We start from the raw sequence: 22,113 nt of genomic DNA, 5'->3' as shown, positions 1-22,113 counted from the left end.
AAAGTCAAATAGTTTTCGATAAGTAAGCCTCGAAGAGAAAAGACCGATTTTTTTCAGAAGTGGGACGCGTTATTCCGTTGGTATTTAAAAAACTTTATACCATACATCCACTCAAAGTGTTCATTTATCCGGCTGTGCCATAAATTTTACAGCTTACTGGTCATTCGGACCACCAGTTTCCTAAAATCTACTGGTCCGAATCAGGATTCACTGGTCTGAATAGAAATTTCAGTAAACCTGAAAATTGGTCATTTTCCCCTATTGCATTATAGGGATAAGAACTGTTTTGGCCAAAAAACGGATTTTCCTGGGGTAAACAACGATTTCCCCATACCTACCAATGATTAATGAATCCATTTCGACATTCAAATTTAGGGCATAGTTTTGTCTAAAAGGTTTGGGTTTTTCTGTAGTAATCTCTTACGAGATTGCGGAGGTATAGCAATCTGCGTAGCTCCACGTGGTTTAATGACAAGCACAGATTCTAGAATAATTGCCGTAACCGCTGTTTTGGTGGTAAAATGAAGTTAATTATATTTCTGCGAGTTGTTTAGAATGATTTTGTTGTTAAATATGAATCTTATAAGAACAGTTGTTATCCCTTTCATGTTAATAATTACAAGACCTGCTTGATTTTGTCAAACGTTTTTTCTTAATAATCATAATGCAACAGCTATATTAATTAAATCAAATCGAAAAATCTTTGAAAACTTAATTAAAAAAACTAATAGCAATGTCGGACCATTAAATTCACGCATTCTGAAAAATCAACTGGTCTAAACAAAAATTTACCGGGAAAGAGTGTAGAGTGTAGGACCAGTGGCTAACGCACTCATTTCTTATGCTGTCCACAGCCATAGTCCTAAGTTGGTACAGATCACGAATAAATTCAAGCCCTTTTAAACACGGCCATATTATTTGCCTCGTACACTATCAAAATCTCTATGTGGGAGAGGCTAATGAGGTCGGACAGTTGCGACGGTGCCTCTACCACAATGAGCTGACTTTTTCATATTTAAAACGGCTGTAAATATGGTACTAAGTACTTCGGTCCCTGCATTTGAACCACCTAAACTGGTAATGGTGATGAGGGGGTGGTGTTTGTGGTAGAGAAGAAGAATCACTTGAGGGGGGTGGGGAGGGGGGGTGGGTAGGGGCAGGATTAGTAGTAGGCCCTAAAGGGCCTAAAAATAAATAAATAAAATAAGTCGTCTTCTTACCCGTCCTACACCCGAATTTTATGTGCCGAGAACTCTACGCTGACCTAAGCAAGTTGTGAAAAAGTTTAATGCGTATTTAGTTATTTTGAATTACGACGTGTTTTATTTTCAAGTCCTCTCAATCGCGAAACACGGTTTTATAACGAGGATATATTCTGGAGTCTTCTACTGTTAGTAGAGAGGGGACTATCAGAACCGAGTGGGCTGTAAGTCCGATAACGTAACTTATGTAGCGTCAGCTGTAACTGCGTGGGTATACTTATTTAAAATAAAAAATTTTGAGCGCAATTCAAGGTGAGTTAGATTAAACAGGTAAAAGAAACGTTCAGCATTTATAACATTCAATTATTACTATCACTATTATTATTATTATTATTACGAAGTAATTAAATGAAACACGTAGCCTACACGTTTCCCTCTCATATCAAACTCATAACGTACAAGCACTAGTAGGCCCTACTACAAGTACCAACGTTTTAAAATATCGTTAAAACTATTATACATCGTGTACCTCACTCCTGTCCCAAACAAGCGCATGGCACTTTGAGGCGAGAAAGTATTTATTTAATATTTCACCGCCATACTACGCCTTGAAGACTTAACCTCAGTGAATGTGTGACAAATTCGTTCTTGCCATGCATGTTTTGGTGGCGGAGCGTCTTGCAGTGCATTGCCCCCTGTCACGTAGTAGATTGCAGGTCACGGACACGCATATGCTCATATATTAACAGAACGTTAGGGAAGGAAGGACTGTGCAGCAGAATAAGTGGATATTTCGCCTGTGCTGCCGCAAGAGACATCTACATGATATCAGCACTAAGCTTCAACTCTACTAGATACGGTGCATAGAGTAATTGCGCAACCGGGAGACCTAAACCCGCGAGTACACAGAGAAGGTCGACTCTTATCGCTGCTTGAAAACCGGAAGTTGATACAATGTTGGGCGCACAGCGCAGAATCGTCTGCATGTCCTCGGCTTTCCGTCGGGGATTGGGGAAAACTTTACGGACGCAGGAAAACATTTTAATGATGAACGGGCCAGCACAGAAAAGATCGAAAGTTTTAACGGTGGATTCCATGAATCCTCACGTTAAACGTATGGAATATGCTGTACGAGGACCGATTGTAATTCGAGCGGGGGAGATAGAGAAAGAGATGGAACAGGTGAGTTTAATGTGTATTTGATTGGTAATATTTCATCACCTGACTTCACGGTCTAGTTAGATGTAAAGAAGTGCACGTGGTTTTTTGTCCTCTTTTTTTTGGTGATTTACTTACCTTGATATTTATTGTCGTGAAGTTGGGAACAGCGTTTACTACATTATTTTCAGTCTTGTTGATTGTAATTATGTAAATGTTTACCTGATTTATGTTATTGTTTACCTCATTTGTTATCTTATTGTTTACCACATTTCTTATGTTGATGCATTGTTTGTTACGCCCCCCGCCCCTCTTCCGCAAACCGGGGATCCCTCTAACTGGACAGTTATCATAATTATCAACAAGTTGGGCTGTGCTAACTATAATGGCACTTTGTTTATTTCTGTGCATTTTAATAAGCCAGTTTGGCAGGTGTAGCATGGTCCAGTGAATTACTATAGTACATGGTCCAGTGCACACAAAGCGTCATGTAGTGCATTGTCGCTTCTGGGCTTGTTGAGTTGGTTGTTATTGGTCTTGTGCATGTTTGTAGAAATATACGGATCGGTTTTGATGTTATTATGGTGTTTTGTATATTGTTTATTTATTCCATCATGCCATGGTCTTATTGAAGCATTTTTGTATGTATAAAATAAATCATCCATTGAAGTAAGAAACAGATCTGGATGTTATGAATCGTGCATTGTTGAATTTCCTTTGTTTATGTATTTGAACATATGCCAGATTTGATTTTTTGAGGTTAGCTAATGAAGGAAAACACTGTTGTTTAAATTTGTTTGGAGAATGTACTGTAACTGTGCTGTGTCATGAGCTTAGAAAACAAAGAAGTACATATATTTCTTTGTTTAATTTTGAAAATTTGCCATATTTTTCAATAACTGTAAATCGCCACACATTTCAAAAAAGAAAAAAAAAATGATAGTTACATGTACATTAAATTATTTAGTCTAAGTACATGTGATTGCTTACTCATAGTGAAAATGCCAATGAGTCCATTGAAGTTGTATATGGTGATGAAAATTGTAACCAAAAGTCGACTCAAAGGCTCATTCCCACTGAAACTATTTGTTCTGCGTAGATCCATCCAACTTCGTACGGACTCTCATTGCAATCAGATTACCAGATTAACATGCCTATTGACATTCAGAAGAATACAGAAAGGCTGGTGATAATACGAGTACATTGGAAACAAGGGAGGCATGTTGATCTAATTGCATTCAGCGAGTGTCCCCCAAGAGTTGGAGAGATCTATGTAAAACAATAGTTTCTTTGTAATGAGACCACATACAGCTGTTAAACCTGGTGACTTTTCTTTTAATATCCTGTCTCTGTATATTTTTCACGTGATGAGCCTTGAAGGTCATGTAGAAATTGCAAATTTTTGTCTCATTAAAAGGATAACCAGATGTTTTGGGAGGAGACAACATTTTTTTTACATCAATTAGTCAACCACCTGTTGGAGCTGGGAAACAGCTGGGAAACGGCCCATGTTTGGCAGCTGAATGGCAACAAAGGCTTTTTAAAAAGTTGTTTATATATATAAAAATTCTTTTTCAAGTGTTTTTGTCTTGATGATTACTTGACAGGATTTATATTGATCTTTTTATTGGATTTTATAAAATTTTAAAGATTTTATTAAGGAAAAAATTTGGCGATTGGCACATTTTTCTACTTGTAACCGAGTACATGCCTCTTTGGTAGAAATAATATATATACAGTACATAAGAACAGTGTATAGATAATGTAATTAATGAAAACAGAAACTAAGATAAGAATAGAAGACTTAATTATGGCCAACTTTGAGGTAGCTTGCCCTGTGCGCATTGATCTCAAAAAAAAAAAAAAAAAAAAAAATCAACCTAGCTTCCAAGGTCAAGCATGCAAAATAAGGCAGTGGAACATATGTTTGCCACTTCACTATATAGCAGTCTGGGTCTTATATTGCTTTACTTATAATGGTGGTCTATGTCATAATTCACTCTATGCCATTTGTTCCGTACTGGGTCAACCTCAATGGTTGGCCATTGAGTAAACTTCTATAAATATGCTTTTTCATTTTCCTAAATAATTCAGTTTTTATGTACAGACACAGATGTGTCTGTACATATTGCCATCACCTGCGTCTGTCGTCGCCGTCGCCGATCATGTCGCCGTGCACTTTCAGCGTTAACACCATAAGTGGAAGACAGTTTTGCTTTTTGGCTTTATATTTACAGAGCTGATGAATATTCATAAAACACAGGTCAAGTTCGAAAATCAGCATGATCGGGCCATTATTGTAGAATTTATGCTGTTTTTTCACTTTGCAGCATATATGCGACACTGTTAACACATTTCAAGGAAAACTGATAGGCCTGTTGTCATGAAACTCACAGGAGTAATCAATCTTACTAAAACGCAGATCAAGTTCGAAAATCGGCATGATCGGGCCACTATTTTAGTAGTTATGCTGTTTTTTCACTTTTCAGCATATATGCAACACTGTTAACACATTTCAAGGAAAACCCATAGGCCTGTTGTCATAAAACTCACAGGAGTAATCAATCTTACTAAAATGCAGGTCAAGTTCGAAAATCAGCATAATCGGACCATTATTTTATAAGTTATGCTGTTTTTTCACATTTCCTCAGATTCAATTCTTAGGCATGTTAACAGTCTCATTATTTAATTAATAAGATGTGTTTGTTTGACATTTCCTGCATCTTTACAACATTGTTAGTTGATTACGTAAAAATGATGGTAAACTTGTAATCGTGTATTGTGTAATAAGGTGTCAAAAATGGAAATAAACTCCTATAATTGCAGTTTGTAAGATTCAATCATTCACTATGTTCAGAAACTCAGAATGGAGGAAATTGGACATTTGACACTGTTCTATTGATATTTTTCCCATCTCATCAATTTTCTTAGTTAATCATATAAAAATGGCAGTAAACTGTTAATTTTGTTTTATGTTAAAAAAGTGTTAAAAATGGAAATAAACCCATTTCAGAATAGTGCTGTCTTGTTTCACATTTCCTCAGATTCAATTTTTAGGCATGTAAACAGTTTAATTATTTAATTAATAAGATAAGTAAAAGTGTTTGTTTGACATTTCCTGCATCTTTACAACATTGTTAGTTGATTTTGTAAAAATGATGGTAAACTTGTTATCGTGTATTGTGTAATAAAGTTTCAACAATGGAAATAAACTCATATCATTGCAGTTTGTAAGATTCAATCATTCACTATGTTCAGAAACTCAGAATGGAGGAAATTGGACATTAAACACTGTTCTATTGATATTTTTCCCATCTCATCAATTTTCTTAGTTGATCATATATAAATGGCAGTAAATTGTTAATTTTGTTTTATGTTAAAAAATTGTTAAAAATGGAAAAAAAACATTTCAGGACAGTGCTGTCTTGTTTACATTTTGGCATTTTCAAGTTGTGACTTTGAAGTTCCATGGGCATGAAGACCTTTGCTAGTCACATTTTCTGAATATCCATAATACTAATATTTTATTATTAAAAATTGATGGTCATTATGCTGTTAAACGTTATGTAATATTGCATCAAAATTTGGAAAAAAAAATATTTTGGGCACTGCTCCCATGATGACCATTTAAGAAAAATCATGTCACTTACTGTTCTCAAACTTACAGGAAAGAAACATGGGACTAAAATACAGCTTCAGTAGGCAATGCAGTCTGTTTGGTAATTCTTTTTGCTAGTTAAACAGTTTTTTTTTTTTTTTTTTGTGAAAATTTAATTTTTCACATATTGGCATTTTCAAGATGTGACTTTGAAGTTCCATGGGCTTGAAGACCCATGCTATTCACATTTTCTGAAAATCCATGAAAAGTATATATTTTATTATTAAAAATTGACGGTCATTATGCTGTTAAACATTATGTAATATTGCATCAGAATAAAAGAAAACACAATTTTGGGTGCTGCTGCCATGATGACCATTATGGGAAAACCATGTTACTGATGATTGCCAAACGTTCAAAAAAGAAATACAGGACTAAAATGCAGCCTGAGTTGGAAGAGCAGTCTTATTGGCTTCTTGTTCTGGAAGTTATACATTTTCAAAGTGTGAACTTGAACTGCCATGGGCCTGAAGCCTTATGCTTGTTACACATTTTACTTACATTGGTATTACCTGTTGAGCATAATTAAAATTTGATGTTGAATTTGCAGTTTAACATAATGTACTTTTGCATCAGAATTGACAGTAGCCTATTTTGTGCATAGTTATTTCCTGCTTTTTGTCTGTACATTTGACAGCTTTGCTGCCTTGTTAACATCCTGATTGTGTAAATGATAAGATGATTGCTTCTGCTGTTCATATATTATTACCCTTATAAGTGAGATGCATATTGGGACCTGGAAACTAGTCCAGGGTGTGTACAGTATACATATAACCCAAATCCCCTTTTGTATTTGAGGGCTGATCTGTTTACCATTTACTGTGAGTACAGATATATATACAATACAGTACCAGTATATCCGTTGAAAACCAGATATAAGCTGTCCCTTACAGTAGGCAAGCAAGGAGCTTATTTATCTACTTTGACACCCCCTTTTTTTTTTGTCACAACAGTTACACCATTGAAGTACTATATTTTAGATAAGATATGTGACTTTGCATGCCAAAAACAGAAAATAAATTGGGTCTGCTTGCCTGTGTGGAAAGAATAATGTTCTTACATTGCACTGTTTGTGATCAAGAATAAATGATCAAACAAGTGGGTTCTTGGTGATACTGGATAGTAAATCTTCATGTTTAGTTACTTTGATGGGATGTGTTCATAATATGGGAGGTGGGTTGGGGGCGTAAGGTTGAGTGCTTATGTGCACGTGCATGTGTGTGCTCGTGTGCATGTTTATTTTTTTGTTTTTTTTTTTGTCAAAGTTGTATATTTTCCCTTGCTGACTCGCCAAGCTTCATATTTTGTACTTTCCCTGATATTTTAAAAAATAAGTTTGTTTTAAATTCATTTTAAAAACTATTTCTAGGGCAAGGGTTTTCCATTTGAAGAGGTGATGCGTGCAAACATTGGTGACTGTCATGCCACTGGACAGAAACCCCTGACCTTCCTGAGACAGGTGAGGACATTTTGACTCTCTCATGCTCCAGATTACAGACTGTAATTGTCAAAGCCTAGATGGTAATGTCACGCTAGTGGTGGAAGACATCCTTGCTATGCAGGTCTTGGAAAGAGGCCTGTAATGTTTTTCCACATCTCAAACAAGTTTAACAATTATTTTTTTCAAGCTACTGTAAGTGGCATACACTGACTGGCATTTTACTCTTATTAGTATGCCCATGGCTAGTGCAGTGATACATTGAATAATAATGAGAAATGTTTAGCTGTGCCCATTGATTTGATTTGGTTTGATTTGATTTGATTATTGAAATCGTCCAACTAAAATCCATTAACTACTATACTGTGATGGAAATTTTTTTCATGAGCCTACGTGGTGAGCTCGGCCCAGACAGACACCGTTTTTCTTAACATATCTAGGTCACATCCTGTTTCAAAAAATATATGGTTTGTTTTGTTAAGATTTGAAAAGATAGAGGTTAGTTTTATCAAAGAAAAAAATAGTGCCATGCACTAGTTGCCCTGTATTGTACTGACATTATCACTGATTCAAAAAATGACATTTTATACTTTCAGACATCATTTTATTTCTTATATATTGCAAAAACTTTTAAAAAAACTTATGTTGGAATATTTAACAGTATATCATTTTGTGAAATTTAGGTAACTTACGTTATGAATAAAAAAAATCTAACTAGAATTAAGGTGGAACAAAAATAATTTTTGACAATACAGCTCAGTTTTGTTCCTTTATTTTTAGCTTTGTGTATGTACCCTACTTCTACTTATAGTGGCATATTGTCAAATTTGATTTATTAATGAACATTGAGAACACATTTCTAATTACTTCCAGGTAATTGCCTTGTGTACTTACCCAGCTCTTTTGGTAACGACAGATCTCTTTCCTGCAGATGCCAAGGAGCGTGCTCGTAGAATTCTCAATGACTGCAAGGGACACAGTATAGGTATGGACGCCTGGGCATATTTCATTTAGATGCATTTGTTAACAAAACTTGTCCAGTCTGTGATGCTGACACTAGCACCATGCCAAATGCAAGAAAATTGACACCCAGTGGAAAAATTTTGGAAAAAAAATTGTTAGATACCAGTAGTAGACCCTGGTGGTCCACTTTTTAGTGCAAAATGGCCTCTGTCTTCAGGTATAAGAGGTGAATAAACTTCACACATTTTTTTTATTTTTGAAGAATGATTATGAATTTCAAAGATGTTTTATTTACTTTTTTTTTTGTTATTGACCTGAGTTACTCGTACTTTACTGTGATTTGATCTTGTTGACTTGAACTATATTTTATATTATGCTACATGAAAGAGAGCTGTTGCCATGCTAAGCCTATAGGTTTGTCTGTTTCCGTGCGCTTGGCAGTCCTTTGAATTGCAGTTACATATTACTGCTACCTTGTTTATCTAGGTATATCTGGGTGAGGAAAGATGCTGACCTTAACTTTTTTTTTTGTAATGTGTATGTGTTGCTGAAAGGTTGCCCAGGGGAATGCACACACAGTTACAGAGTGTATATTTCTGTAGGCTTGCCATTTCAATTAACATTTCACAGAAATCTACCAGGAATTCTTTTGGAGATAAATTCAATGTTGCTAAATGCTAGGTGAGATATTAACCCATTACTGCCCATACTTGTCTTCACTGCCTGTGATTTACATATGATGTATTCAATTTACAGAGCTTAGAGCAGCTAAGTGTTAATCTTCTGTGTGGTAATCAATCATTAGTTCCTATTATTTAACCTACACATCTTTTTATAGGGAACTTTTAATGGGCCAAAATTTTATTTCTTCTTCCAAGTCACAATCATTTGTCTGATCATCATATGTTAACTCTGGCTTTTTTATGATACAGTATGTATTTAAGGTGCCCAAGTGGACATACCTTAAACTAGATAGAGTACTTTGATGTGTCATGACAACATTGCTAAGGATTGGTCCCTGATAAGCAATTTTTTTTTTCAATTCAGATTGGAAAATCCTATTTTTCTTGACTGTTTTCTGACTTTTGTGGGCCCCAACCACCCACCCAAGTCGTGTTTAAGGCCACCAAGTCATTCCTTCAAAGATACTCTTCTCTTATAACCCGAATTCAGCTCTGTACAACCCTCTACATAATGTAGCTGCATGATAAGTCCCTTACATCCCTTACAATAAATGCATCATATTTAGTTTGAAGTTGGGGCTAGATAGAGGTGAAAGGGGTAAGGATTAGACTGTACTTTAACTTTTGCCTCAGCTCAGGTGTTGTGCCAGACTAAAGATTGCATAGTATTTTGTCTGAAATTTGTTGCTGTCGGAGCAGTCCAGGATTCTGCTTCAGGGTTGAAAGATGCTTGTTTTCTCATGAACTGTTTATCTCCCAAACCATCATAAAACCTATCTCAGAGTGAGTAGAGGTTAGATATTTTCAATTGGCAGTTAATGTTGCCTGTTGATTTGATATATTGTATATGTTGGCTCACTGCCATTTGTACCACATATGCCTATTTGTTTTACATAAGAAGATATAGATTTTTTTTTATTGGCCTGAAGTGCACAGAGCAAGTTTGATAACTGTAGTCTGGTTTCTTGTTGACCTACTTAGTTTAAAGGCATTATGGGGGCATTTGCCATAATAGGTATATATGATAAGAGTTTTGTGCTTGGATAGTATTATGTGGTTACAAAGTTAAGTCTGTTTTTTATCTTCTGCACTCTCAGGCCGGTAGCCAGGAACGATTTGGAGGTTCGAAAGAACTCCTCTTTTTGCCAGGAGAAAGTTCCCTTGGGTAAAATTTTATCTAGGTACATGAAACTTTAATGGTAAAAGGTTCAACTTTTACAGAAAAAGACCCCCCCCCTTATGAAAGTGCTGGCTACAGGCCTGACTCTTACATGTCTCAGTGCATTTTTATACCAGATGATAATTGTCATATCTTTGGCCCTGATTCAGACTGCATAGCTGTATAGGCATTCACGTCGTTTCATTAGTTGTGAAAATGCACCTGTTCAGATTCAAGGTCACAAATAGAGATAGAAAATGAAAAATAAGATATTTAAAAAGGGGGGATTGTGGGGCAGCTTTCTAAAATCCAACTTCCCTCAGGGAAGTGATCCATAAGCAATTCAGTCACTTGCGTTTACTTGAATTCTAACAGTGCCAATAAATATATCAAGCTCTGCCAATGTGATATTCATGTTATGTATTTCATCATATATCTTATTCACTTATTTTTATTGCCAGGTTCATATAGTGATAGTGCTGGTGTAGAAGTTATCAGAAAAGATGTAGCAGCTTACATTAGTAACAGAGACGGCATCCCATGTGACTACATTGATGTCTTTCTGTCAACAGGAGCTAGTGATGCAATAAAGGTTAGTGCTTTTACAGAGGATAAGTTTGATTGATCCATTGATTGACTTATTGTAAAGACAATTAATTTCATGATTGTTGTTGAAATCAAGTTTGCTGACATGTGCTGTCATGGCTTTGGTACTCAATCTCAGTTAACAAAGGTGTTGAATTTTAAAAAAACATTTCCAGTGCTGGACATAGACATTTTTATGTACAGACACAGATGTGTCTGTACATATTGCCATCACCTGCGTCTGTCGTCGCCGATGCCGATGCCGATGCCGATGCCCATGCCCATGCCGTCGCCGTGCACTTTCCTTGTAAACACGATAAGTGGAAGGCAGTTTTACTTTTTGGCTTTATATTTACAGAGCTGATGAATATTCATAAAACGCAGGTCAAGTTAGAAAATCAGCATGATCGGGCCATTATTGTAGAAGTTATGCTGTTTTTTTCACTTTTCAGCTTATATGCAACCTTGTAAACACATTTTAAGGAAAACCGTTAGGCCTATTGTCATGAAACTCACAGGAATGGTCAGTCTTACTAAAACGCAGGTTGAGTTCGAAAATCAGCATAATCGGGGCATTATTTTAGAAGTTATGCTGTTTTTTCACATTTCTTCAGATTTCCTCAGATTTAATTCTTAGGCATGTTAATAGCCTTATTATTTAAGTAATAAGATACGTAAAAGTGTTTGTTTGACATTTCCTGCATCTTTACAACATTGTTAGTTGATTATGTAAAAATGATGGTAAACTTGTTATTGTGTATTGTGTAATAAAGTGTCAAAAATGGAAATAAACTCATATCATTGCAGTTTGTCAGATTCAATCATTCACTATGTTCAGAATCTCAGAATGGAAGAAATTGGACATTTAACACTGTTTTATTGATATTTTTCACATCTCATCAATTTTCTTAGTTGATCTTATAAAAATGGCAGTAACCTATTAATTTTGTTTTATGTTAAAAATTGTTAAAAATGAAAAAAAAAAAAAAACATTTCAGAACAGTGCTGTCTTGTTTACATTTTGGCATTTTCAAGTTGTGACTTTGAAGTTCCATGGGCCTGAAGACCTTTGCTAGTCACATTTTCTGAATATCCATAATACTAATATTTTATTATTAAAGTTGATGGTCATTATGCTGTTAAACATTATGTAATATTGCATCAAAATTTGAAAAAAAAAAAAACTATTTTGGGCACTGCTCCAATGATGACCATTTAAGAAAAACCATGTCATTTATTGTTCTCAAACTTACAGGAAAGAAACATGGGACTAAAATACAGCTTCAGTAGGAAATACAGTCTGTTTGGTAATTCTTACTGCCAGTTAAACAGTTATTTTGTGAAAATTTAATTTTTCACATATTGGCATTTTTAAGGTGTGACTTTGAAGTTCCACGGGCTTGAAGACCCATGCTAGTCACATTTTCTGAAAATCCATGATACGTATATTTTATTATTAAAAATTGATGGTCATTATGCTGTTAACCATTATGTAATATTGCATCAGAATAGAAGAAAACACAATTTTGGGTGCTGCTGCCATGATGACCATTATGGAAAAACCATGTTACCTATGATTGCCAAACTTTCAAAAAAGAAATACAGGACTAAAATGCAGTCTGAGTTGGAAAAGCAGTCTAAGTGACTTCTTTTTCTGGAAGTTATACATTTTCAAAGTGTAAACTTGTCACATATTTTAATTACATTGGTATTACCTGTTGAGGATAATTAAAATTTGATGTTGAATTTGCAGTTTAACATAATGTATTTTTGCATCAGAATTGACAGTAGCTTATTTTGTGCATAGTTATTTCCTGTTTTTTGTCTGTACATTTGACAGCTTTGCTGCCTTGTTCACAGCTTTGATATTCAACTTGATATCATTTTACAAAGATGTCAAAAATTTTTAAGATCTTAAATGTATTGGATTCAAGTATGTGTTTATGCTTATTTGTGAGTGTGTTTGTTTGTGAGCCAAAACAGTTATGCAAAATTATAGTACTCTTGTAGTATTATGGTTTTTCATGCCTTTGGTATATGCCTATTCTTAACAGTTTCCAATTCAGACTATACTGAACCTACACCTGTTATTTCTCCCCAGATTATCATGAAACTGCTGCTGACAGGTAAAGATGGAGATGAGCGTGCTGGAGTCATGATTCCCATTCCACAATATCCACTGTATTCTGCCACCACGGCTGAATACAATGCATATCAGGTAATAGTTGTCATTTTTATGTGATTTCCATTCCACAATATCCACTGTATTCTGCTGAATACAATGCATATCAGGTAATAGTTGCCATTTTTATGTGATTCCCATTCCACTATATCCACTGTATTCTGCTACCATGGCTGAGTATAATGACAGATAACAGTTGCCATTTGTTCCCATTCAACAATATCTACTGTATTCTGTTACCATTGCTGATTATAATGCATATCAGGGAAGAGTTGCCTTTTTTTTGTCTGTTTTACATGATGCTTATTCCACTATATTGATTTAAAAATCAAGTAAGTAATTGCCATGATTTTGCTTTGTTTCAGATTGATTATTACCTTGATGAAGACAACAAATGGGCTTTAGACGTCAACGAGTTGAAGAGAGCATTAAATGCTGCCAGACAGCACTGTATACCTAGAGCTATATGTGTGATCAACCCAGGAAACCCTACAGGTAAAGTACTGTTACAGTTTTAATAGGCTAACCAAACATGATCATCATATTCTATGAAATATGTACCTTTTCCATTATAAAGAGATCAAAGACACTTGATAACAAAGAGATTTGATTGTATAACATTTGTGTTGAATTGGTGTAAACCTGTAAACACAAGGTTAGAGATATTGAAGAATAACATGTTATTTTATGTCAGACTGAAAGAAAAAAAAAAGCACATGACTTGCATATATATATATAGTAATTTTAAAGTTGTGTTTTTGACAAAATGTTTATTGAAAATAGAAATATGTTTCTCAAATTACAAAAACAAAATTGACTCAGATCCCATGCACAATGTGGGTTCTCTTAACCACACGCAGTTTTGTAATATGTTGAAAATCAGCTACATTAATAAGCTATTAATCAATTTTTAAAATAATTTATTACAGGTCAAGTGTTAACAAAACAGAACATCATGGACATCATCAAGTTTGCTCATGAAGAAAAACTTTTTATCATGGCAGATGAGGTAGATTCTCCTACATTTTTAAATAGAGATCTCTTAGTTTCAGCACTTGCTTATATTTTAAACATTTTTTCGAGCGTTAATAGCAGTGGATATAATATTCAGGAAAGAAAGTAAGGCTTTTAAGTACACACACAGTCTATACCTATTCTCTTCATGAAAATCTAGACATTATACACTTTATCATCTGCAGGCCTGTAGCCAGCAATGCCGAAGGGAGGGTTCTTTTTCTGAAAAAAGTGGACCTTTTACCATAAAAACTTAACGTACCAAGATAAAATTTTACCCAGAGTGGAATTTTTCCCAGCAAAGGGGGGGGGGGTTCTTTTGAACCCCCAAAACTCTCCTTGGCTATGGGCCTGGGCTCCATATCTCGCAAAGTTTGCTATGTTGCGCACATGCACAAGTGTCTCGATTCCATAACTGATTCTATTTCGAGATACGGGGCCATGGAATCGAGACACTTGCGCACGTGCGCAACATAGTGAACCTTTCGAGATATGGAGCCCTGATCTGTCTACTACATAGAACATTCTTATATGCTCACAAAAATGATTTTCCACTTTTTTCTGTCCATCTCCAGGTATACCAAGATAATGTCTATGGCAGTGACTCGGAATTCCACTCCTTTAAGAAGGTTCTTCATGAGATGGGGCCCAAGTATGCTGACCAGGAGCTGGCCTCCTTTATGTCCACTTCTAAAGGATACATGGGAGAGTAAGTCTGTATTTGATATTTCACATATATTCTTGACCAACAGAGTGTGATCATGTGATTTTTAACTATGTTAGGAATCCTCAAGGACATTTTACCTGTAAGGCGGGGGCTAATACCAGAACAGAAATAAATTGAATGGCATTTTCAGATGATTTCATTTGTTGAAATCCTGTTGATTTATCTGTCCAGAAGATTAACAAATTCATTGCCCTGTTCAAAGCCCAAGGACTAGAGCACTGCTAAATGTTTAATAAAAGACAATCACTATGTATTATATCTAGTGCCATCAAAAGAGGACCCCTAATTGTCATCAAGGGGATATGAACATTGCTATTTCCTGCCTTAAAAAGGAGAAAAGTTTAATTAGATAAAAAGGAAAAAAAAAGAGAAATTTTGACTGAATCATATTTAGCCTATGGGATTTGTATGAATACAGTATTCTGAAATCATGCATTGATCAGGGTAGAGAGATGTGCATCGTTATTGAATTTAATGTTGAATTGAGGACAAAGAACGGAAAGTTGTATGGGGTAATAGTGTTACAGTAATACAATAAGTACTTTTGAGGCCTTTATATTGAATCCAAATTGACTCTTGTCATCTTGTGTTAACCGTATCAGATCTTTAGATTACATAGAAAGGGGAAAATGGCTGATTATAAGCTCCTGATATCCCTCAGGGGGAATTATACAAATTGAATTCCCAAGCCTAGCTTTTAGCATATTGCTATCAGCTTCTCCCTCCTATTCTCTTTCTGCATTAGTTTACAGCCAGAGGGAGAGAAAGTCTGTGATTTTAACTAATACCAGTTATGCAGTGACTTTTTGAACTTTGTTAGTTCTCCTTGTAGTGGAAAAGTGAATCCCAAGGGGGCTTAAAGGAAGCCACCTACATTTTAACAAGGCTGACAGTAACCAATCCTATTTTATATTTAGTTACTTTAACAGAACCCTAAAATTTGCTTTCCATTATTATTTTCATTTTTACACTAGGGCTGCTGTACATAGCAAAAGGAGTCGATATTAAACAGAGGTAAATCAATACCTTGAGTAAAACCAGATGGGCAGCAACTCCTTTGGGTTCTCTTTCAACTCACTTCTAGGAGTATAAGTCAATATGAAAGAGAATGAAATCGGTAGCCCTGGAATTATGAACATACTGAACAGTGAAGTGAGGTCTTCTTAATCGTTATCTACACTTAATATGGAAGAGTCCCTGTTGCAAATATGTATTTCGTTTCCAGGGGTTTAGTGATTTTGAAAAAAGTACCCTTTTCAAGTGTAAATCACTGTATGAAGTATACTAATTATGTTTATAATATAATATATGAGAAGGATCTTCCAATATTCAGTTAAAAATTTTGTCTTATTTTAGCTGTAAGAAGTGATATCATATGACCTATTGAGGAGTAATATTGTTCTTGGATGTATGTGAATTGAAAAATTCTATACCACTGATAACCATGAAACATATTTACAAGAAACTGACATCAGTGGAAGAAAAATAAAGTTCAGTGGTAAACGTGAGAGCTACACATTTTCAACCTTAATATGATAAGCGTTTTAAGATGTGGGACTACTTTATTGAATAATAGTAATTCATAAAGAAGTATTTCAAAATGAGTTACTTCAGTTATTTTATGAGAGAGTCCTCCTTATTGTCAGATTTTTAAGAACTTTAATCATGATATTGTTTCAGACGCATTGACATTTTCATGAAATGGGTCATAAAAATATGTACTACTATTATTATAACTATACCCCCCTGGTGCTACTTTTTCCAGGTGTGGCTACAGAGGTGGCTACTGTGAGGTCATCAACCTGGACAAAGATGTCAAGTACCAGTTACTGAAGTCTATATCAGCCAAGCTCTGCCCCAGTGTCTCAGGACAGGTGGCCATGGACGTCGTGGTGAACCCTCCTCAGAAAGGGGAGCCCTCATATGACACCTTTATGAAGGTTGGGATAAGTACATTTTTTTCATAAAACTTATTATTATTATTATTATTATTATTATTATTTTATTTATTTTTTTTGTTTGTTTGTTTGTTTTTGTTTTGTATCCCTTAGAACGCCTAAATTGAAAAGATTTTATGAAAAGAGTATGAGCATTGTTTTGAATTAGTTTAAGAAAGGTCCAGTGTTTCATTTATGAAAAGGTACAGGTTAAGTCATAGTAAAATCTTTGATGTATTTTGGTCAGTTATGAGCAAACAGTACTATTAATTTTATAGGTTAAGAAATGACAAAAATGAAGAAATAGATGGATCACTGTTTGTATTTCAGGAGAAATCATTTGTCCTGGACACACTGAAGAAGAAAGCAGCCCTGGTCACAGACCTTTTCAACTCCATAGAAGGTATATCATGTAACCCAGTACAAGGAGCCATGTATGCCTTCCCCAGGATACTACTTCCAGAAAAAGCCTGCATAGAGGCAAAGGCAAGTCATGGATGGGTTTACTATAGACAGCGACAGCACTTAATCTCTTCAGCATTGATTTTGGCTTGATTTTTTTACCCGGAACCACGATGGATTGCCATAGGTTGTTAAAAGATCTAAATTTTCTGTATCAAAACGAGACTTGTGAATAATGGTTTCCTGTAAGCTGTACATGTATCTTCATACCCAGGTCTGATAGTAAATTTGAGGTCTGATAAAAAATTTGATGTTTGATATAAAATTTGAGGTCTAGGCTCTGAACTTGAAAGCATCATGAATTGAGACCGAGCACAAGTGCCTCTATTCCATGACTTGGGATTTACTCGCCCCATATAATGGCCTCAAACTAAAAGGTGATATCGCTTTTCGCAATTCGCGATGCTTTCGAGTTACAGAGCCCTGATGGAAAAGTAAAGGGAACATTATCCATCAAAGGACAACAATATGACAGATGTCATCTTTTGATGCCATCTTGGAGGACTTTGTCATTCACATTTTAAGGTAGATCGGTCGTTACATGTTCCAACGTTCGAATTTTTTTAAAAATTTTTTTGTTTGAAGAGACACCCAAGTACATTAAAAATTTGCAAAAAAAATTGGGGGTCACCGACCAAATAAGAGAACTACGCCCAAATATGTTACACCCTGCATATCGCACTAGTCCCCATTCAAATCAATGGGAAAATGGGTATTTTTTCACTAAAGCATTATTTTTTATGATTTTCTAACGTTCGAATTTTTTTAAAAATTTTTTTATGTAAAGAGGCATCCAAGTACATTTAAATTTTGCAAAAAAAATTGGGGGTCACCGACCAAATAAGAGAACTACGGCAAGTTGAAGTGCATTACACCCTGCGTGACGCACTAATCCCCATTCAAATCAATGGGAAAATGGGTGTTTTTTCACTAAAGCATTATTTTTTATGACTTTCTGACGTTTGAATTTTAAAAAAAAAAAACCTTTTGTGTAAAGAGGCATCCAAGTAGATTTTAATTTTTCCAAAAAAGTTGGGGGTCACCGACCAAATAAGAGAACTACGCCAAGTTGAAGTGCGTTACACCCTGCGTGACGCACTAGTCGGAAGTCCCCATTCAAATCAGTGGGAAAATGGGTGTTTTTTTTTCACTAAATCGTTATTTTTTATGATTTCCTTTTTTTTGTGTGTGTGTGTGTGGAGAGACATCTAAGTACATTTAAAACTTTCATTGTGTTTAACAGTTGAGTATACTCAGCTATTTTCAGATTTGTCATACTGATGAGGTGTAAGCCATTAACTTTACAACAAAATTATTGAAGAGAGTAATAAGGGAAATACTCATGCATATGAAAATAGTTTATTGTCGTTGTTATTTATTAATGAATATAACATGAACGTGACATCGTAAACACTGTGTTGTCAAGTAAAATGAAGCGTCTGATACAAAGTATCAAATGCGGCATTCACGTGCTCGCTTGCGGTGCATTCAGTACACTTTGTTTACACTGACAAGTCAAGGTCAGAAATGCACAATTTTTCTGTATAATATAACACAGTTTCAATTTTGATTAGTGAATTTTCTTCAAGCTGTATGGCCATTTTCTGAACATTTGTATAAGCTACGAAATATTTCTCAGTCCAAATTTCTCTACGTCCAAATGAGTGGCGTTACGACGCACTTCCGGTTTTCGTCGAAATCTAAGCTACGGTATGCAGCACATTCAGGGCATTCTACCTCAAAATGTACGCAGCCGCTTTGATTGGAATTTACAACACTTATTCTTTACATGATATAGCACCTACGTGCATAATTTGTGAGCTTTAGCTGTCATACATTTTCTAGTGCCAATTCAAATTGGAAAAGGAGCTATTCCGACGATTTCTTGAAGGGGAAGTCTATGAACGTGCTACAGTTGTCGTATGGATCGAATCATAGTCGACAAACGTTGTTGAAAATCTGTATCGATCATACAGAGTTACATACAAGTTGATAATGTGTGTTTATTTTATAGATAATTGTTTTATTTCCTCAAATTGATAAAACAGACTGAAGTGTCGTTAGAGACGATTGACGATGCGCTGAAATTGCGCAAATCGTCAAATTACGTAACGACCGATCTACCTTAAATTATATATTATAATAAAACAATTATTATTATTATTATAACTCACAATTTTGGTCAGTATGTTGTTTTGCAAAGCTCAACCAAAGTCATTAGTTATCTGTATAGTAATAGGAAGTCTCCATTTCACGTTTTTCTCTCAAACTTCAATGAACTGTTGACTACTGACAGGTGTTAGCAATACCTTAGGGCAGTGGAAAGATAGTGGTCATAGTTTGAATTTGATTACAACTGTTAAAAGTATATTTTGAGGGCATTTTCTAGCCTTCGGCAATTTCCATAAAGCTTCAGCACGTGTGACAGGATTCATATATTATCAATAACACTGCATCAGATAGCGGAATTGCTGGCCAAGTGGCAATGTCCTTGACTGCCAAATTTGGTGGAGTGGGTTTGATTCCCACTCACTCCCCCTTTTTTTTTTTTCTTTTTTTTTTTTAAATTATTTTTATATACTAATCTCTTATCATAGTTCAATGATTGATGAGACAGGTATCAGCTAGTATAGTAATACATTATATACAGGAATGCAATATAGTAATAACTAGAATACTTTCATCTCATTTTCAGAAGAGAGGCCAGACCCCAGACTCATTCTATTGCTTCCAGCTCCTGGAGGAGACAGGGATCTGTGTGGTACCAGGAAGTGGGTTTGGACAGAAAGAGGGGACACATCACTTCAGGTTTGTATGCATTTTTATATACAGACACTGTAAGTGTCTGTACTCAGTATATATTCTGATCAGTCTGTCTGTTTGTGTCATCACTGTCGCTGTCTGACACATGACATTCCCCCCATAACTGCCAAACTGTATTTTTGTTTTACTGAACATTGAACATATTGAACATTTGACAGCTTTGCTGCCTTGTTTCCTGTATGGTGTCTGTATATTTGCTAGCTTAATATAAAGATACAGTGTTTGTATATATTCTGATCACTATTTTTTTTAATGGTCAGTCTAGCGTTTTTTCAGGAAAATATATGTTTCAAGTTTTTCATAGTTCACCAGGTCTATATTAAATTGATTCTTTTGATGTTGAATATCAGTATCTTTTGTTTAAAGTTGTAAGTGCTCGCGTGAGCCTAAAATGTGAAATAAAATTGAATTCTGAAAATTAATATTTAACTAAAACTCCATGACATAACGTGCAGTGAAATACTATTACAATATAATTTTCTGTTTCTTTTTTTCAGGATGACTATTTTACCTCCACTAGAGAAGGTGGAAGCTGTTCTAGGAAAATTTAAGGAGTTTCATCTGCGGTTTTTAGAAAAGTACAAGTAGGATTTTTCTAGTGAGAGCAGCACTCTACCTTAAAGTTAGTATAAAGAAGTTATTTCAACTATTATTTATATTATAAGAAAATGCAAGCTCGTGAAAATGCATGTGAAATTTATGAAGACAGGTATTTAAAAATGTATTTTGAAAATTATAGCAGTCAAACAATTCCATATAACACAAAGGAAAGGCTTCCACTTTTGAACTGGAAGACTTGAGTGCTATAGTATATGTAAAGTAAAGACAAGTAAATATATATAATTATATTAATTATATGTTTCAGTAAGGTTGCCACTTAGTTATGGTGATTAACAGTGAGATTTTGTGTAGATTAGCACGTGAGGAGAATTTTAAAATAAGCAGCAATAATAGGGAGTGCCTCTAATTTTCTCACAACTTCAACAGTGAGATAAGTTATTGTGGGAATTTATATGAGGATTAAAAAAAAGCTTTTCAGTAAGTATGTAATAGGAAGCAAGCCATTGCAAAGAAATTGTTTAGTTTAAGTATAGTAGTTTGTATCATAATGTTATTGAAACCTGGCTGTACGTATATATGTATATGTATGTATGTATGTATGTATTACAAAGTAAGCCTTTTCTTGTCTATATAAATTGCAAGATATAATTTGAGGTCAGTTTTATATATCAGGTGCCATTTCTTTGCACGTTTTTTGGTGGCATTTTGTAATATTTTTTATAATAGTCTTAAGTCTCTCTCAGAAATTTTGAATTTTGTTTGACCATTGTCTTTAGGGTGTCATTTAAAGGGAACACTTTTTTCTCTGAAAAATAAAATCCTATTTAATTTTTACATACCGTGTGGTACCATCCCTAGGCCATGTTACATCCTTAAAATGGAATAAATAAAATTACTATTTCCTGGAAGGTTTAAGTGTAAGAATTACATGAAAGAAATTCATTTGGCTTAAGACTAGTTAAAAAGAGAGATGTTATTCAAAATGTGCATTTATTGTTAAATTTAAAGTTTTGGACTTAATATGGGTGATAGTGGCAACTAGAAAGTTGTTGAGAATATTGGGAAATGTATATTTATTGTTTTTTCTTTTTTTTTTTCACTGAAATCCTGTTCATGCTCCCTTTCAAAAATGAAAATATGAAAGATATATGCGATGTTTTTGTATAGACAATTGTTATAAAATTCCACTGAATAATAAGTTTGTTAATAATTAGCTGTGAATGTTTTAAATTAGTCTATATATTTAAATCTTATACAAGAAAATGTAAGAGATAACAATAATTTCAAGGTCTATAAGGTGAAAAAGTTCACAAGTTTTCAATAACAAGTCAAGGTCCTGAACTAGTCAGTCTATGACTGCATTCCCATAGATTTAGATCGATCCATCTAGATCGACCTAACTCCCTGGGGGTTCATGCTAAATTGCTGTCAGCCGAGCGTGCACGGTAGTTAATTACCCCCTTACAGCTTTTAGTAGGCGGGACAGACATTTGAGCAGGCTAAGCTGACAGTAATCTAGTGAGACTCCCCACAGGGATAGATCGATCTAAAATCTGTGGGA

The 22,113-nt window shown here is 34.9% G+C and overlaps 1 protein-coding gene across 1 annotated transcript; it reads left to right on the top strand.

The window, feature by feature from the left end:
- The first annotated feature begins 1,918 nt into the window (after positions 1 to 1,918).
- On the top strand, positions 1,919 to 21,138 carry LOC106172462 (alanine aminotransferase 1-like). Its single transcript, XM_013553192.2, has 12 exons — positions 1,919 to 2,384; positions 7,388 to 7,477; positions 8,330 to 8,441; positions 10,723 to 10,853; positions 12,948 to 13,064; positions 13,394 to 13,523; positions 13,958 to 14,037; positions 14,618 to 14,751; positions 16,535 to 16,709; positions 17,037 to 17,192; positions 19,864 to 19,976; positions 20,489 to 21,138. Exons 1-12 carry the CDS (start codon positions 2,157 to 2,159, stop codon positions 20,577 to 20,579), a joined length of 1,557 nt encoding a protein of 518 aa, XP_013408646.2. The 5' UTR covers positions 1,919 to 2,156; the 3' UTR covers positions 20,580 to 21,138.
- Positions 21,139 to 22,113: the final 975 nt, after the last annotated feature.

Source organism: Lingula anatina, chromosome 4, assembly GCF_051362555.1.
Source record: "Lingula anatina isolate TDL-2025a chromosome 4, LinAna3.0, whole genome shotgun sequence".
Lineage (NCBI taxonomy): Eukaryota > Metazoa > Brachiopoda > Lingulata > Lingulida > Lingulidae > Lingula > Lingula anatina.
Note: the sequence above shows the minus strand (reverse complement) of the source record. Positions and strands in the feature narration are given on the sequence as shown.

Coding starts and splice junctions, on each gene's coding strand:
- LOC106172462 (XM_013553192.2), top strand. CDS start 2,157: ATGTTGGGCGCACAGCGCAGAATCGTCTGCATGTCCTCGGCTTTCCGT. Junction 8,442..10,722: donor CTGCAAGGGACACAGTATAG/GTATGGACGCCT, acceptor TTTTATTGCCAG/GTTCATATAGTGATAGTGCT. Junction 13,524..13,957: donor CAACCCAGGAAACCCTACAG/GTAAAGTACTGT, acceptor AATTTATTACAG/GTCAAGTGTTAACAAAACAG.